This window comes from Pholcus phalangioides, unplaced genomic scaffold, assembly GCF_987345545.1.
Source record: "Pholcus phalangioides strain wild (caught in Gottingen) unplaced genomic scaffold, Ppha-v1.0 ptg000001l_1, whole genome shotgun sequence".
Taxonomy (NCBI): domain Eukaryota; kingdom Metazoa; phylum Arthropoda; class Arachnida; order Araneae; family Pholcidae; genus Pholcus; species Pholcus phalangioides.
The window spans coordinates 9,148,065-9,168,071 of record NW_028301594.1 but is presented as its reverse complement, the minus strand read 5'-3'; the positions used below and the strand labels follow the sequence as shown (position 1 = coordinate 9,168,071).

General features: G+C 34.0%; 1 protein-coding gene across 1 annotated transcript in view; it reads right to left on the bottom strand.

The window, feature by feature from the left end:
- Window positions 1-15,366, bottom strand: part of LOC149089826 (beta-alanine transporter-like) — a 131,810-nt gene extending 116,444 nt beyond the window's left edge. Inside the window, exon 1 of the mRNA XM_089249962.1 lies at window positions 14,266-15,366. Coding sequence (XP_089106088.1) covers window positions 14,266-14,655 — 390 coding nt within the window. The 5' untranslated portion in view covers window positions 14,656-15,366. The remainder of the gene's footprint in view (window positions 1-14,265) is intronic.
- Between the last annotated feature and the right edge of the window lie 4,641 nt (window positions 15,367-20,007).

Genomic DNA, 20,007 nt, shown 5'->3' with positions numbered 1-20,007 from the left:
AAGAAATGTTATGAAAGCTCTGATTCAAGTTTTTTTCTTTGTACGTGACGAGGCTAGCCTCTTTATACAAGTGTTGTATGGCATAGTCACTAATGGCGCCTTATTCGAGACAAGGAGCTTTAAAAAAAGTTTAAGCTTGTAGTTAATAGAAGTATAACTGACTCACATATTCGCATTACCTACGTTAGACAGACCAACTCAATCTTAATACAGATAATTTCTACTTGGGAGACTCCAGTCGCTAACAACTCTACCATAACATGATGAGTCTTCTCTGAATTGCAACATATAGTTTTCACAAAAAAAACGAGACAGACAGACTATGCAAAATAAGTAGGTTGTTGAACAGCTTTATTTTTTTTTTTAGATTTCTTCAGAATCACAGGAAACGTGGCGTTTTCCATCAGCGGCGGCAACACAATCGAAACTGTCAAAGAAATCTGTGACTTCTTATGTCTGCGACGGACGGGCTTCTTCTTCTTCCAACCACTTCCTTACTCGAATCCTATCCGTCTTCTTCCCCGATGTCTGGAAAGAGGTTTAACGTTTCATATTATTATTATTATTATCATTTTCTCAGACCCCCATCCACATTCTTTTTGTAGTTCTTCTCTTCTCGGAATCTCCTATTGTCAGAACCAGAAAGATTTTTTTTGTGTGTGTGTGTGGTCTCTGAACCAGAAAAGGATAGAGAAGGAGAATAACTGAGATAGAGAAGTTCCACCACTCCATCCGATTTCAACAACACCCACCACTGACATTTTTGTCACGCTTACGCACACACGCACACACCAGCAGAACCCACCATCATCCAAGGTTGCGGTTTCAGGGCAAGCATCCTGCGGGTTGGAAGAGCGCCAAACGTCCGAGCAAAATGCTGGAAACATTAAGAATCTTCACATCCCGAGCCGCCTCTCAGTGTAGTCCCATCGTTCAACATGTCGTATTTTATTTGTGACAAAGATATCTCTGGAAATTGGTAGGTACCGCAAAGCCGTAGACAGTCTTGGCTTCCTCACGGCGGGATTTCATTTCATCCTTTGTGACTGTGACTTTCTGTTATTATTTCTTGCTTAGGCCGAATGTTTGGCATTGATTTACTGTAGAACATCCCGAGCTCCAAGAACGTCATTATTTTCAACTTCGCGTCGAGAAGAACATTTTGTATCAATTAATCGTTTACCTTTGGAATTTAATCCCTGACTTACGAAGGGGTTTCCTCTATCGCACTCATGTTCGCACATTATACATTAATATATCACTTTAATATAAAAGCTTTTGTAGTTCGAGTACATTTCCGAAGTATGCGGAAATACGGTAACACCATGAATATTCATCATCGGAAATTCAAGACAAATCCTAAGGATAGAATGAGCTCAAGTGTAATCAGGAATGAATTCTCTGGAGCTGGAAAGGGGATATAGATGGAGAACTTGAAAATCTTCGACGGATTTGGAGAAATCTGGCCAGATAAGACTCAATGAATGTCCCTCCTGTTTGTTAAGATATATATATATATACATAGCAGCCATCCATCCAATCCTCTTGATCTTCATCCACTCGTTCCGGGTAAACAGGAAACTCCGTCGTCAAGATTGAAATCCTATGTTGGGAATCGGAGCTGCCAAAGCACTTTATCCCATTCCATTGAACTCGTTTCAAGGCAGAGCAAGCAGCTCCTGGTAAAGCTGTACAGGGGTGTGAATGTTTGCGTATGTCATCATGGCTTTCGAGAGAAAATAATAATGATAATGAAAAAAAGAACTGCGTTGCTAGTTATATATTTATTTATAGCTCCCTCGAGCTATTTTTATATCCGCTATTTTTTTTTTCAAGTTTCGCTTGATGTTGTTTGAATAGAAATCGAATGATTTGGTGCATCCGACCGAATAAAAGTTTTTCGGCATTCACTATAAAAGTAGTAGAATTTTTGGCACACGTTTATCATGCTTCATTCCTTGAATATGATAACTGCAGATAGAGAGAGTTCGTTAATTTATTCTTTAGGTAACATTTACGAGAAATCTCGCCTCCTTTAAACTTCTTATTTTCACCTTGAAAGCATAGATATTTTACAAAGGTGATTTTTTTATAAATAGGACACTTTCCCATACAACCCTTGAGTTTGCATCTGCTAAAAATTGAAAGAAAATCCAGTTCATTAAAAAAAATATATGGCATTTTGAAGGGGGTTTAGTGATTTCTGCTCTGATGCTTATAAAGGGCTAAACAAGTATCTTTGAAACAAAACATTCGAAAGGAATTCGGTGGATTTTGTGTATCAATGTTTTGGATGTAATAATCATTAATGGATAACTGACTCACACTTCAGGCGTATACTTCACATAAAAAAAAATTAGATTCCACAGAACTGAATCCTACGAGGATTACAGATCCTAGCCTCAATGACATGGGAATATTGTAAAAGAATTTTAAACCCTATCCTTTCGGATTTTGGAGAAGTAGAACGTCCAATAGCTTTCATGAAAGTCTAAAAATTGAGTGCACCATGGTTAACATCCTCCATCAAAGCGCAAGGTCGCTTAAGCACATAAAATAGTAATGATCGGACAATAATTACTGTTAGAAAAAAGTATTTAGTGCTATTGCTGTGCGAAACAAAAATTGTTTTGTTTTCGATACAAAATTGAATTTAGTACTATTGAAATAAACAAATTTTTTATTTAGTATTATTAGCATATTTTTTTTTTAAAAAGGCTCATTTAGCATTACTTATGTAAGATTCGCTTACGATCGTTGATGTGAAATTTCTTAGGTTTTATTGATACAATTTTTTTTAGTATTGCTGACATGAAAGTTTATTTATCATTATTGACATAAAAACATTTTCAGAATTTTTTTAAAATAATAATAATTTATTGAGGGGGAAAAAAGAGAAAAGAAAATACAATATTATTTTCTATTCATACAATATAGAATTGCATTTACTATTATTCACGCAAAAATTTAATTACTATCAATGATATAAATATTTATTTACTATCAATGATATAAATATTTATTTACTATCAATGATATAAATATTTATTTAACTATGATTGAACTAAAAATTTGTTATATTATTGATATACAATTTATGTTATATTATTGATATAAAATTTATGTTATATTATTGATATAAAATTTTATTCATTATTATCGATATTATTTGCATTACTGACGTAAAAATGTATCTAGTACTATTGACAAAAAATTAGTAATATTTATACAAAAAAGTATCTGATATAATTAACGTAAAAATGTATTAAGTGTTATTGATACGAAAATGTGTTTAGTACAGTCGAATCCCGTTTTAACGAATACCGTAATAGCGAAAAATATCTTTTTAAAGAAAACTTTCCGAATCCCCGAGATAATTTTACATAGGAACAATGCAAAAAAAAACCTGGAATTCCTTTATAACGAAATGTCGTTGTAACGAAGTGATTTCTCCGGGCTCTTGGAGATAGTTATAATCGACTGTAATATTGACATTAAATTTATTTTAGTACTATTTTGTATAAAAATTTAATCACTCTTTTGTCTCAGTATCACAGTTCCAACCATATTTTAAAAAAAAGAGTAAATTTTTTTTCTCGTTTGTGCACTCTCAGCGAAAAAAAAATATCAATGAAAAAATAATCACTTAGATAATTGATTTTCCAATAACAAGAGCATTGTATTCTCAAAAGTCTGGAGACGCGCTAACTTCAACCAGAACTAAAACACATTAATTCTCATGATAAAGGAACGAATGATGCAACAGAAAAAAAATGTGACTGAGCTTAAAAAAAAAAACTAATCCAATAAATTCACGAAATCTAGTGCGAAAAGACTAGGAAATTTAATTTATCGGCGGAGAATTAATTCTCCAAAAAATCCGAGAACAAAATGAAAATTATATCTCTACATATAAATAAAGTAAAACGAGAGAAATGAAAAGTTAAGTGCTGTCATGGAAAAGTGATTTGGAACGATTTCAAATTTATTTGCATGCATCTTTCATTAAAACAAAAACGGGAATTAATTAAAAGTCCATGTACTCAACGAGCAATTATGTAAAAAAAAAAGGAAGGGTATACAAAATGCAAAAAATTGCGAGATGTGAAGGCAAGAAATCGGAAGAAAATGGGCAGTAAAAAGAGACGGCAGCATAAGGAAACGAATGCGTTTAATTACGCTTCAACTTCCTTTGTTTATTTATTTGTTCGTATATATCCGCTTAAGAGGATTCCTGTTTTCATTTGTTTTTCATTTATTTCCTTTTTTAACAGGGAAGTGCATCTCTGTCCCTCTTTCATTATCAGTTAAGTGATTTACTCGCAGTCTTTTAGCATCCTAGTATTACGTTTTAATAGTGTAGTGCAGGGGGGTGCACAAACTTTTTAGTCTGTGGGTCAGATTTGCAGTATTTTTTTTTCCGCTAGCGGCCCAGGACCTTGGATATACAGTCAAACCCCGTTATAACGAACTCCAAGAGACCGTAGGCATCACATCGTTATAACGAAATTTCGTTATAAAGGAATTTCAGGTTATTTAAACATGTCCCTATATAAACTTATCCGGGGGATTTGAAAAGTGTTCGTTGAAACGAGAATTTCGCTCGTTATTCGTTAAAACGGGATTCGACTGTATATAGAGCAACCACATAACCGGTATTTCAAGGTGAGCTCGTTTTGGAGCGATAATAGGCTCCGCGTATATTCCACATGTATTATTCATAATAAAGTGGTATTTTATGCAAAAACAAATGTAGTTCTCTTTTTCCAGTGTACCTGTAAAATTTTCTCCACGTTTTTCTAGGGCATTCCCAAAACTCAGGTGGTCTTCCTTGATTGTGAGTTCGCTTCTTAGCATTCTGATTATGAAAACAGTGAAGTTACCCAGCGTTGTTTTCCCATTAGTACAATAAAGCTGTACAAGAGAAAGCCAGCTTCACACTTTTTTTTTGTCCTCTTTACAGCTTTAGACTACTACTACTACTAAACCAACATGCACCTCGTCCATATTCCTCTGCGGAAATCCTAACGAATTGGTGCATGTTAAAATGTGTGTATATGTGTAGTGAACCTAACGCCCCGTTCATATGTACAATAAAACATCCCGGGAAGTTCCCGGTAACGGGGATTTTCGCTACAAGCCATTCACATGACGCTTAGTTTATGCCGGTAATCCCCCTCTTCTTTCCGGAAGTCGTCACTGGTTACGTGGGTTAAACGGAAGTGGTTGATTCAAGATGGCTGACGGAGGAACTTGCAGTAGTTTTCGAAGCGCAAGGGATTATGGGAGAGAAGGTCGGTGTCGACCACCAATCCACCCCAAGAAAGATGGGTTTTTTTTTTTTGGGGGGGGGGGGGTGTGAGCTTCTCTCCCACTTTTTTTTCCCCTGCGAGGAGAAAAAAGTTGACATGCCGGTACTTATCACCAAAGCGACCACCAATCTTGCACATGTGAACGGGCTTCACTAAACTTTGTTTTCGTGTAATGATTATCATGTTTAGTGCTGCCATCTGCCATCAAATTTTCTAACTATGAGCGAAATGTAATGGTTGGATAATTGTATCGTTCCAGGCCCGTTGTTCTCAGAAGCGAGACTTTTTTTAACAGGGAAATCGGCGCGCATTTGCATCTCGAAGTTGGGAACCACAGAAAATCAACTTCTGCAGACCACCACTGTGGTGACGTTCGAACCCGGGATGCGAGTCCGTTAGTATCACCACACGACCACCACAGCGGCTGCAGCGTTGGGCTAAATTTCATGATTATATCAGCTTGGCATTGACTCCGTCTCTTCGAAGTCAACTAAGAAAACTTTAACTAAAAAGACATTCAACGATCATTAAACTTTGGATTACCTTTATTATCCCTTAGAGAAAAATGACACTGGATTTCTTCGTCGTGGTAATTATGTCGACTCGTCAACCACAATGAAGCAATCTCTGAGATGGTGTTTCGAAATAAATAACGTATTCATAAGAAATTATCGAATAAAAATATAACGAAGTGGCAAAAATGTATTAGAAGTCATTTATAAAATATATCGATAGTTCCCACTTTTTTTGGCAAGAATAGAACAGGAGAGCGCACATTTATATACTAAAATTCCCGTGATTTTGACCGTTCCAACCTTTTTACAAAACGTCCCGTTTATTCAATTATTTTGAACAACTCAAATTTTTGAAATCAAGAATTGAGATTCTTTTCATGACTGATGAATTGTGTTATGATAATTATGACTATATTATAATAATTACTATTATATTATGATGATTATGACTATATTATAATAATTACTATTATATTATGATGATTATGACTATATTATAATAATTACTATTGTATTATGATGATTATGACTACATTGTAATTAATTACAATCACAACTGGTAAATTGTAATTTATTATAATTACAATTAATTACAATTTACATTTAAATATATTCATCTCATACATTTGTCAAACATATAAGTTTTTTCATTAATTACATTTTTACACATTGCGACTCGCAGTAGCCCTCTGTTTACTGCCTTTATTTGTCTTTTAACAATATTTTTCATTGCACTTGGCAACATTACCTGACTGACAATTTTTTCGGCAGTAATTGTAGCGAATCATTGAAACAATCGCGAGTGGTGTAGCATAGTTCGATGAGATATCCGCGTATTATTCAGGGTAGGGATAAATAAACTGAGAAACTATTCAGACGTATGTAGTGCCCATTCTAATGAATGTATTTTGATGAAACGTGTTATAAATATAGACCATAGGCAAAAGAAATATTCCATATAAATAGTTACATTTTAACACGAGTGAATTTTTTTTTTAATTTCAATTTTTTTTTTCTCCCCATGTTCAATGAGAAGTGCCAGTTTATTTATAATCACCCTGTACGTAAGATTGTTTAGAGCAGAGGTGCGCATACTCCTGACGCGAAAGGAGTTAATGAAAATATGTATCAATTCGTACAACACGATTTATTTATTCCAGTTTATGGCCTGCCAGAGATAGCCCTATCACATATTTGGTCAACAGGCTATTTTGGTTATATTACAATATAACAACATTTAGTTATACACTCCTGGTTAATAAAGTTTTCATGTGATCACACAAAATCGATTTACAGTATTTATGCGATTCTCATTCCTCGCGATCAAGCTTTTCTTCTGCGTGGGAAACAGAGATGGAGTTAAAATGTTACTAGGACTTGTACAGCTTCCGGTTGACGAAAATAGTCTCCAAAAAGGTTCAGTAACTTCTCAATGACTGACAGAAAATTTAATCCTCTCGGAATTCCATATAAACTGTTCAACTTGTGGGTTGATGTGATCGACCCTTTTTGTTACAAAAAGGATAATATTAAAAAATATTAATTAAATAATTTTTTAATATTTAAATATTTATATTATTAATATTTAAATTAATAATATTTTTGATGATTTATAAAATGCATATAAATGTGGGTAGAAAAATCAGCATTTTGTTCTCCGAAAACATGGAAAATAACCCCCCCCCCCCATTCCATAATACAGGGTTTTTCCACCATTGTACAATTAGAGAATCGTAGGTGTGTCGCGAAAACTTTTAGAGGAAATTGACTAAATTATCTTTATTATGAAGTCGAAACAACACACTTTATAATTATTTTTCAATTTTTTTAAAGGAATGTTAATTGTCCTTTTTTTCTTAAAGAAAGAAAAAAGGCGACATTTCTTTTCCCTAAGCATTGTTAAAAATTTTTTTTTAATAATTTCATCATTTGAATTGCATTTTTATATGCGGTGTATGCGATTAAATATATTTTCTTGAAGATATTGAAATAAGTAAAGACATTGTAATTTTCGGATTATCCGTAGGAAATGCCGGTAGTACTAATATAAAGATGGTTTACTAATATTGTTAAATACTGCACAATAAACACATTTTCTGAATTTTATGAGCATCCTCGACATCATATTTTCATTCATCTGTTACCGATTTCTGAAGATTTTGGTTGTCTCATTACATTGTATATATACACTGAAGAGCCAAAAAAACTAGTACACCTGCCTAATATCGTGTAGGGCCCCCGCGAGCACGCAGAAATGCCGCAACACGACGTGGCATGGACTCGACTAATGTCTGAAGTAGTGCTGGAGGTAATTGACACCATCAATCTTGCAGGGCTGTCCATAAATCCGTAGGAGTAAGAGGGGGTGGAGATCTCTTCTTAACAGCATGTTGCAAGGCATCCCAGATATGTTCAATAATGTTCATGTCTGGGGATTTTGGTTGCCAGCGGAAGTGTCTAAAGTCAGAAGAGTGGGACGTGTGGGGTTTCGCATTGTCCTGCTGAAATTGTCCAAGTCCGTCCGAATGCACAATGGACATGAATGGGTGCAGGTGATCACACAGGATGCTTATGTACCTGTCACCTGTCAGAGTCGTATCTAGACGTATCAGCGGTCCCATTTCACGCCAACTGCACACGCCCCATACCATCACAGAGCCTCCACCAGCTTGAACATTCCCCTGTTGACATGAAGGGTCCATGGATTCATGAGGTTGTCTCCATACCCGTACACGTCCATCAGCTCGAAGCAATTGGAACCGAGACTCGTCAGACCAGGCAACGTGTTTCCGGTCCTCAACAGTCCAATGTCGGTGTTGTCGGGTCCAGGTGAGGCGTAAAGCTCTGTGTCGTACAGTCATCAAGGGTACACGAGCGGGCCTTCGGCTCCGAAAGCCCATATCGATGATGTTTCGTTGAGTGGTTCGCACGCTAACACTTGTTTATGGCCCAGCATCGAAATCTGCAGCAATTTGCGGAAGGGTTGCACGTCTTTCACGTTTAATGATTCTCGTCAGTCGTCGTTGGTCCCGTTCTTGCATGATCTTTTTCCGGCCGCAGCGATGTCGTAGATTTAATTTTTGTACCGGATTCCCGATATTCACGGTACACTCGTGAAATGGTCGTACGTAAAAATCCAAATTTCATCGCTACCTCGGATATGCTATGCCCCATCTCTCGTGCGCCGACTATAACACCACGTTCAAACTCACTTAAATCTCGATAACCTGCCATTGTAGCAGCAGTAACCGATCTAACAACTAAGCAAGACACTTGTTATGTTATATAGGCGTTGCCGACCGCAGCGCCGTACTCTGATTGGTTCCATATCTCTTTATTTGCATACGCATGCCTACACCAGTTTTTTGGCTCTTCAGTTTGTATATAATCTTTTTTGTGTAGATTGTTTGTATTTATGGTAATTTTTTGTTAATTTATTTGTATTTCGTGTATTTCTTTTGTATACTTTGTGTATTTCTTTTGTATACTTTGTGTATTTCTTTTGTATACTTTGTGTATTTCTTTTGTATACTTTGTGTATTTCTTTTGTATACTTTGTGTATTTCTTTTGTATACTTTGTGTATTTCTTTTGTATACTTTGTGTATTTCTTTTGTATACTTTGTGTATTTCTTTTGTATACTTTGTGTATTTCTTTTGTATACTTTGTGTATTTCTTTTGTATACTTTGTGTATTTCTTTTGTATACTTTGTGTATTTCTTTTGTATACTTTGTGTATTTCTTTTGTATACTTTGTGTATTTCTTTTGTATACTTTGTGTATTTCTTTTGTATACTTTGTGTATTTTATTTGTATACTTTATTTTATTTGTATACTTTGTGTATTTTATTATTTACTGTAATCCTTGCTAATTTTTATATTTAATACAAGCTGCAATTGGGTTTCAACATTTTGCGTTGTATATTTAAATAAATAAATCAGTCACTCTTCCCATAATTTAATGGAAACATTTTCTTCTTCCGTCGCAACTTTCTATCAGAACTGTATGGAAAAACCTACCATGTAGTCAACGAGCTAAAAAAAAAAATACAATATGCTATTTACAACGGTATAGGACTTTTAAAAAATGTGTATCAATATTACAAGTCTTCCACGATGCATAATTTGTGGCATCTAATTCACCGATGACTTACCTTGATGGTTCTAAGCTTGGCCATTGATGTTGCATTAAAAAAAGATTCGTTCGTTCAAACTATCGTCGAAATTTTGATTCGAAAGTCACGAAACTCTCTCGATGTTGATCCCGTTTTGTTTTTATCGTTGTTCAACGTGGGAAAGTTCTCACCTGGTTTGAGTTTTCCACCGCTAAGATCAAATTAATAGAAAAACACGAAGGTGAATGAAAACGTTGTAAACGTTAGAGTAAGTGTAAACTAGAGAAGCAAACAACTGCAATCAACTCTAGTTAGAAACTTTTCTTTTTTTCTCCGTTTGATTATTTTTCCTCCCTTGGAATTTTCTAATGATAGATGCGATACGTCCATGTCACGAATCAGAATCACGTTCCGATTGCTTTTGGAATTTAGAACGTGAACTGAACATGCTTACGCCGAGATGTTCACAGATATATATACGAGTATAAATGTATATAAACACACCTATTCCAAATTACATTGTTACGGGAAACAAACGTGACGCATTTTTTAAGTAACAGGAATTTGTGAAGTGTAGTGATGAATTGAACAAACGCTTAAGTTTACGGCAGTGTTACTGAGAGTATGGTCCGTGTTATCACTGCTTGCTTTTTTGAAATTTCTTTTATCAAATTTAAAACTGAATCTTTCACTTGAATAACAGCATTTCAAAGCGTCGAAATTTTAGTTTTAAAAATTCCATATCTTTTTCTCAGACTCTGCACGTTGAAATGTGTGGATCGCTTTATCTCAATATGTATTTTCTACCCCTGCGAGTTAAGTTCTAACTTGAAGAATTGTGCGAATTTTGAATTAGAAATATGGTGAATATGTTCTTTGCGGCCTCTCATCAGAAGGCATTACTCAAAGTTGAACGGGGCGTGGTAGCCCGGTCAATACGATGCTCGCCTAAAGTACCAAAAGGTGTTTAGAGGTGTCGCGAGTTCGATACCCGGTTCGTCCTTGTCAGAAAACTTTCCTGACACAGGGGTACAACAAAAAACGGCGACTTGACCGCAGCAAAAAATTGCTACCGCAGGGAGTCCCCCATCGAGGAATTAGCGCACCAACCTCTCGATGAGTATAAAAAAAAACAAGCCTGCCGTTCGGAATCGGCAATAAATTGTAGGTCCCGGTCTAATTATCCCTCATGTGCAGAAAATGACCGTGGTGCGACAAAAATTATCAAATGATCAAAGTTGAACTTTCAGGGGGGGGGGGGTTTCTCAGGATGACTTCCAAGAGAAAGTGCCTCCAGGGAAAACTGCGATTTATTGCATAAAATTTAACAATAAAATTCTGGAGAAAAATTGCATGCAAAGGTGAGTATACCTAGCATCACCTTTGATGAAAAAAATGAACTTTTTCCGTACACACAAAAAATAATAATTTGAAGAAAAAGTAATCTGATGACAATTACGCTTTTAATGCACATTTTAAGTATCAAATGTGAGATTTCTGAACATACTCAAAGAGGAAGAGATTTCTGAACATACTCAAAGAAGAAGAGGATAGGGGAAAATGGCCGGGGGGGTTCAGAAATGTAAGGGTGTGGTGATGATGAGAAGGGGGAAAGAAAAAAAAAGGAGAAACGGACCAATCAGCAGATAGCGAAAATCAGCATATGGAGATGAAAAGAAACAGGATTGTTCAAGTCACGCACCTCTTTGAGTGGCTTCTTTCTCTTCTTTGTCTCGTTCCTCGAGTATGTGCTGTTTAGAACAAAACAATACAATTGTTTTCGTCACTAGTCTCAATAATGCACTCCCGTATCTCGTGGTCGCCTCACGAAGTGTTCGGTTTAAGATTGTTCCGTACCCCACACGTTTTAGGGCGTGGTAGTCCAGGTCGATAATATACTTGCGTAAGTATAAAAATGTGTAGAGGTGTCGCGAATTCGATACCTGGCTCGTCCTTGTCGGAGAGTTTCCTGACACAGGGGTATAACAGAAACGGCGACATATGATGATAGAAAAAGATTTCTGCTACAGGAAGTCCCACACCGAGGGTTTAGCGCACCAACAACTTTTTGGTGAGTATAAAGGGGCCCATTCAAGTATTACGTAAGCAGACTTTCAGCCATTTTTGACCCCCTCCCCCTTGTCAGCAAAACACTGAACACCTCCCCCCCCCCCCCGTCTGCAAAATTTCATCAGCAGCTTAGGATATTTCATATCTTCAAAAAAGGGTAGTTGATGACGTAAGCAACCTTCAAACCCCCCCCCCCCGTCATCAAAAGTCAGCAAATCCGAACACCCCCCCCCCTCTCGATGCTGACGTAATACTTCAATGACCCCCAAAAAGGTCACCGTACGGAATCGACGATAAATCGTAGGTCCCGGCCCGGTCTAATTAGCCCTCTTGTGCCGAAAATGACCGTTGTGCGACAAAAACGGTGAAATGATCCTCACGTTTTAAGAAAATCTTTCCGTGCCAAAACATGTTTCAAAAACAATGATTTAAATGACGGTGTTTAAACTATTTATGATGAAATAAATAGATAAATGAAATAGAAAAGTATAAATAAATTAGTATAAACTTTAAACTATAAAAGAGACTAACAAACTATTGAACTACTACTTTTTTCATTGATAAAAATTAATTACTTCAAAAGATACATCGTTTTTATTTAAACTGTTGAATCAAATAAAACAGGATAAACATTTCTGAAAATATTCGAAAATTCCCTTTCAACACAAATAACAAAAGGAGATAAATAAACCAACAATTATAATATTTCTTCTTTAAATACATTTTTCCAATTCTATTCTTTCGATTTCAAATAAATACATATGGTCCTCCTATTTCTGAAATAAATAATATATTGCGATAATGATTTTATATTACGATATGTAATGGAAACTTGGGGAAATTGAAGAAACTGTATCGCGATGTAATTTTATCTGAGAAATTGAGTATGGAAGTATTGGATTTTAATTTTTTCCCCATCAAACTTCATTTGATAATGGAAAACTTTATAAAAGTGAATTTCGTATCGAAAATTCTTCAAATTTTATGAAACAAAATGCGCATTTAAGTAATTAAAGTCGAAATGCGCTGCTGAATTTATTTTTCCGTGAAGAAGATGCAGTTGATATTTCCATTAGTGAAAGTAATTTCGTTGTTTAATGCACCGCTTTATTACACACATTTTACTGATGAAATCATATTTATTTTCTGAAAATTTCGCATATGCGACGATTGAATTTAAAATAAAATAAACCTACACACATAACACCAATTTGCGAAATTCGTTACGATTAGCAACGGAAACTTCGGAAACGCAAAATTAATTCAAATAATTGAAACATTTCATCCTAAAATATTACAGAAAAAAAATATATATAAAGGTAATTGCATTTTTTTTTTCATTTTGTAAATAAATATACATTTCTTAATTCTTACTTTTCTTATTTGTAGAACTGAGAATAAGATATTCGAAAACGTATTTAACAATCAATTTGAATTTGGGTTTAAGTGAGAATATTTTTTTTATTTCATGCGTAATCAATATGAATGAAACAAAAATTACATTAAATACAAATGTTTGTCACATATATTTTTTCATTCGTTCAGTCTTTTTTCATACTATTTATCTTGATTAAATCTTTTTTTCGTATTCATTTCCTTATTCTTTTTTTATATTAAATTATCTTAATTATTTTTTTCATAAATTATCTCAATTATTTTTTTCATAAATTATCTCAATTATTTTTTTCATAAATTATCTCAATTATTTTTTTCATAAATTATCTCAATTATTTTTTTCATAAATTATCTCAATTATTTTTTTCATAAATTATCTCAATTATTTTTTTCATAAATTATCTCAATTATTTTTTTCATAAATTACCTTAATTATTTTTTTCATATTAAATTATCTTAGTTTTTTCATATTTATGTTCTTAGTTCGTTCTTTTTTTATACTTATTTTTCATTTCATTATTTTTCAAGCTGTATTTTATTAATTATTCTTTTTTATTTTTTCATCTCTTGTAGTATTTGTTGAAATTGTAAATTATTTACAATTATTTTTCAGATATATTTATCTCTTATTAGTTAGCAGATAAAAATTATTTAATATCATGTGTTTAAGAGGCATTACTGTTATCATTATCACTTATTTTCAATTTTTAATCTATTATTTTTTTTCTCGCTTTCAGACACTTCGTTGCCTGCAAATTTCTTTGAGTTTGTATTTATGTTTTGATATTTGCTAAGTAATTTAATACTTTAATATGAATAATAATTAATATAAAATGATTTAAAATTTCTCTTACTCACCTTTGTAACTATGGATTCTTCATCATAGAACTCAGACCTTTCGTAGTCTACACCCATTGCACATGACGATGATGAGTTCGCGTCCAAAATCGCTTCGGTAATACCACCATAATCAGTTACGTTTTCACAAATCGCTACAGTTGGGTTGACGGGGTTTTCCATACCCCTCGACCAGAATGTCAAAGACCTAAACGACATATTTGTCTCACCAACCGAACTGAGTACTTTCTCGTTATTTTTGCACCAATGACTGGGCGTCAATGACATGTAAAGCTGACTGTAATAATGTACACCAAACGGTAAATGTGCTGGTAGAAGCACGAACCATAACATCAACTTCTGATATTTTCCGAACTCTCCGACATCTCTCAACACTTCTTCGGTATCCATAGTCAATTAGATGAAACTTCACGACAACACACTTCTCTTGTTTACTTCATCCTCACACAACAGCCTATATTCAACAATACGATATTTTCACTTTCTTCTAATAAATATGTTCTTCTATTGGACCCACATCCAAATTTACCGAGACTCGAAATCATTTTCTACGCAATTTAAGTCTATAAAGTGGCAGTGAGTTTTAAAAAAAATTAGCAAGTAGAACCGCATTGGGATTTTTCTCTCATGCAAATTAATACTAAAATATTTCATGTTTAAAGAAAAAGCTTGAGTTATATCGGCAATATCGGAACTACGATAGGACTAAAAATATTGAATTATATTCATAGAAATTATAACAAACCTATTTGAGCACGAAATTTTATTTCTCAAACATTTCTCCTATAAAAATTCATCGTAGAAAATTTAGTTTTGGATGCAGCGAAGTAAAATGTTTTGCTTTCATACATTACTTATACGGAATCACGTTTTTATTCTCCGCTACGAGTCACTGTGAATTTTTTTTTTGTGTGTTTTTGTTGTTTCTTATAACGTTCTGAATCCTATCATAAAAATTCCATTACAAATAAGTTTGTATCGAGCGCTTTCCAACTTTAGTGGACTGTAAAACGAGTGACAGGAGGGAATTTTAGGCTCTCGGCCGCGTAAAACGGTGGATTCAATTGGATAACAGCGATCCGTGCAGCAGTCGTTGTTGCTTCGCCGCCGTTTCGCTACTGAATGATCGAGACAGTGGCGAGCATTTCGCTTTTATAGAATATTCACGTGCAGCTTCCGCCACCGACGCCACTGCCACGGTCCACAAAATTTTACTTTTTCATGAAAATAAATTTTACTATATTTCGTAGTTATAATATTTTTATTGGAAACGTTACATTCAATTAATTGAACATATTCAAATTTCTATTTTTTTTTTTTTATCATATAAACTAATTCATAGTTATCGACTTCATTACTTTGTGAAAAATGAAAAGAATCATTTTTATAATAAAATTCTTTTGAAGGATTATAAGAGAATTTTTGTAACTAAAAATATTCTGTAATAAAATTGCTTTTTATCCCATATATATTGGATTGCCAATATCCGCGTAACAATAATTTCGGATAATCGAAAATATATTCATCCGTAAAATAGCTGAAATAAAAGGCTTGGATAATAATAAAAGGTTGAACATTGTAGAAGCTTTTACAAGGGGACACCAGTATCGATTGGTGAGGGACTATGCAAGGTTATGGTGTCGCAGGGAATTTTTCTCTAATAGGGTTGTTAATAAATGGAATAGCTTACCTCCGGAGGTAGTAAATTGTAACACAATTGACACGTTTAAAAAGAAATACGATAAACATGTTGGGTTAAATCGAGAAGTTATCCATTCTTAGAATAAGACAACCATAAAGATATTTTATGGGCATTGTATAATATTTTATCATGTGTATATATTGTTTACAATTTTTTGTTAATTGCACTTTTAATTGGGTTGCTATATTTTTGAAATATATGGCATCCATATTTTTATGGGCATCTTTTTCTCAGCCACCTCGTTGGGCATTTTACCTGTTGTGGCGTTGTATTTGTATTTTTATTTGTATAAATATGGTGCATGGATGCTAGAAAAGATTTGTTGCCAATGAAAATGTGTCCAAAAAAAACCTTTCCTTCTTTAACCCTTTGCGGTCCTAAATCGAGATGGAATGGAGATTAGGGAAAAGTTAATTGTTAGAACGGCCCTCACGATTGATTACAAGGCGGTCTTTGTAAACGTGGCTTCTTAGCGAAGGTCCTGAGCTCTTTAAAAGTTCAAGGAAGTACCGAAGTAAAACCTCTGGACAGCAAAGGGTTACTATTTCATTGTTGGTGATTGAAATTTCCATTTAGGGATTTATATACAGAATTAAGAATCTTTTTTCATATAGTTTTACATAAATATAACACACTTTTTTATGGGTATAGTGTATTATATATTATTATTGTTTTTTCTTTTGGTGATATATGCTTTTATATTAGGTTGCTGTATTTTGGTTATATTTGACACCCATATATTTTATGGCGCAACTTTTTTCAGCCACCTCGTAAGGCAGTTTGCCTGTTGTAGTCTTTGTATGTATTTGTATGTAAAAATATTTCTGGTTGTTCTGGATATGGAAGGTTCCACTGTATTTGTATTCTTTTGTTCTTTATTTTATCTGGATTAATAAAAGTTTTAATCGTTGAACTGTCAAAAAATATATTTATAAACATTTATACTGTTTGTCCTAAAAATGACTAAAAAAGTCTTAAAATTTACTTTAAAATTAGAATTTACCTTTGACACGTTTATAAATCTCTTATTCATTTTTCGCCAAGAATGAACTTGCGTTAATACACAACATCCCCCTACACATAAGATCTATAGAGGGTGTCCTCTTTATGATCTTATCTATAGGGGATTGTTGGTTCATATTGTTGGTTGTATCTTGATGAAAGTTCAACCAATAGACAGAAAGATAGTGTTTTTTTCTTACTTTTCTTAGCTCAAAAACATCATACAAATGTTTAAGTTATATTTAAGACAAAATGACAAAAAAATTTATTTCATTTATTTTTCCAATTTCATTGGACATCAATAACCATTGTGTGTTAACAATTCGAAATATTTCTGTGTGCGTGCTGTATTTCCTTCCCTTCATGACACGCTCTAAAAGGCTACGTGTCTTTCTACGAGTGAAAAATTTGCTGACAGGTATTCGAAATAAATTTTGCGGTAAGATTCGATTAGACTGACAAATCGAAATAAAATTGAATGTACCTCTCACCTTGCAGGGGAACAGCAATTCTCTTTGAAATATGCGTGTATCGAAGGAAATTTAGGAATGGAAATCGACGGATCCTATTTAATTACGATACAGGAGTAGGAAATTCAACGTTTTGAATACCGAAATATGTAGAATTTCTCAGTTTTGGACTTGTGCCTGTTTGTTCAGTCTGTTTTCCGTGCCATCTATTTCCGGACAAGTGTCAGAAATGCTTTTGAGAAATTTCCGTTTCAATTTATTCCCACGACATTATCAGAGGGGAAGCTCTTGCATCAAGGGGAAATTTCATTATATTTTAAGAAATTTTCACGAAGTGAACAACGTTTTCTGGCGGCAAACAAGAAAGTTTTATCTAGCTTGCTCTGTTAGAACTGTCAGAAGATCGCGTATTCATAAACGCACACACAGAGCATACTCCAATTTTCTGATCCCCAAGAGTGCAAATTCGAAAACATAATTTAGGGTGAATAAATCCGTCGGGAAAATTCCTTATGCGCAACCATTTTTTTTTTGTTTTTACTGAAAGTGAAACTATTTAAATTAGGATTTTGATATAGTGTCAGATTAAGATTTTGGCATTTCGATTCGAAATACGTGTCTGGAAATTTTATACATACTTCGAAATATACTTATGTATTTTTTATTTCGGGACGAGAATGGTGTTTTGTACTGGAGTGTCATATGTAATAAGCGAACAATAATACTGTGTTATGTGCAATATAAAAATAGTCCCATGTTATCTGAAATACATTAAACATTATTTTGGGCCCTCAAGAGATTCATATGTGGTATGTTAATATCAGCTTTTGGCAATATTATAGTGTGTTGATAAATAATAATAAAGTAAACTTCTTGATTGATTGGTATTACTCGCAATAAATGAGAATCTTTGATGATCTTTATCAATGAGCCTATATGTTTGCAACGGCAGCATTATTAAAAAAATTGATGAGTAAAAATACCGAAGTGATGCCACCATAAAAGGCTTGTTCAGGGCTATTATAATTTTTATCCAGTAATAAACCTATAACTAAATAACTTCATTACCTAATTGACAATGATAATATTGTTTAAGAAATCATTCAAAGAACAATGATAATATTGTTTAAGAAATCATTCAAAGAACAATGATAATATTGAATGCGGAAACACAAGCAGAGGTTCGACTCAAACGATAGTGCCTCACAACTCTGCAAAATTACCCCGAATATCTACGAACTCCCAAACTAATATACCCTCAAATTAATACAGTTCAATACTCAAAAACTATCCACAACCCCCCAACAACTAAACCCCAACTCTAATCTCAAACACTCATCTCAAAATCTGTCTATAACCCGTTGAAAAGTCAATTAATCCCATGAAGTATCAACGCAAAGCAATATATCAGCTCGACACACAATACCCTCTATAAATCCCAAAAAAATATTCTCCAACCTCAAATTACAAGCTACCTAATACCAAATACCCCCAATGAGTTGAGATTGCATCCAATACTATCTTAAAACTAATTTCGGCTGAAAATTATTTTAATGATAAATATTTGCACTCTTAAAAGCGTTAAAATTTTTCAAAGTGCCTTAACGAATGCGTAATAAAATGATACATCGTCTTGATTTCTGGCACGCCCACGCTCTCACGATCAATGAGCTTATATCGCAAAAGCGACAGAGCCTGGGCGTGCTCGGTTCTATACTATACTATACATCGTCTTGACTTACCTGTTTCTTCTTTATCCACTTCTTGCTTCTAATTTCCTGTTGATGAGACAGTTGTTTTTATGGTGGACGTAACAGTGGACAAAGTGTTTACTGAGTGTTTCAACAATATTGAGATCCGATAGTCCTCTGTTAAGTTTTGATATGCAATAGGCTAAATTTAATAACTGAATCCATATTTTGTTAATGTGTTTGTTTTTGCACAACAGAGTATGATTTTTATAATTTTGTTAATGGGATTCGAACCACTACCGTCCAATCAAGTCTAATTGAGCGTTTCTCAATCTACGCTCCGCAGGAAGACTAGATAAAGCTATTCATCAGTTGTAATTGACAATAGTGATATAGGGGGTGTGGGTTCAAATAAAATTATACCATCACCAAACTTTGCTAAAAATTGCAATTTATTGCTTTATATGCAGTTATGCTAATTTCTGCTGAAAGGCGGGAAAATGAAGGGCTGCTAAAAATCACAGTAAAAAAATGTATTTCCCGAAAAAAATATTCAAATGATTTGATGACCATATTTCATTGAGAAAAATAAAATTCCATAAACTGGTATCGTAGATAATAATCCATAAAATTTGGGACATCGTCAATTGTCGTCAAGAGCCTTGTCAGAAGGAGGCCCAATCCACAATCGCAATTAACAATTTCCAAAAAAATTGAGGACCAAACGTTAAGCCTGACAAATATGTGGTACGAATATTTATAATTTTCGCCATAATTATCATAATACAAGTATATTATGTTATTGAAACTTTGTGTGCGTGCGGGCGCGCTCGCGCGTGTGTATATCTGTTAATTCAAATAAGCATCATTGAAAAAA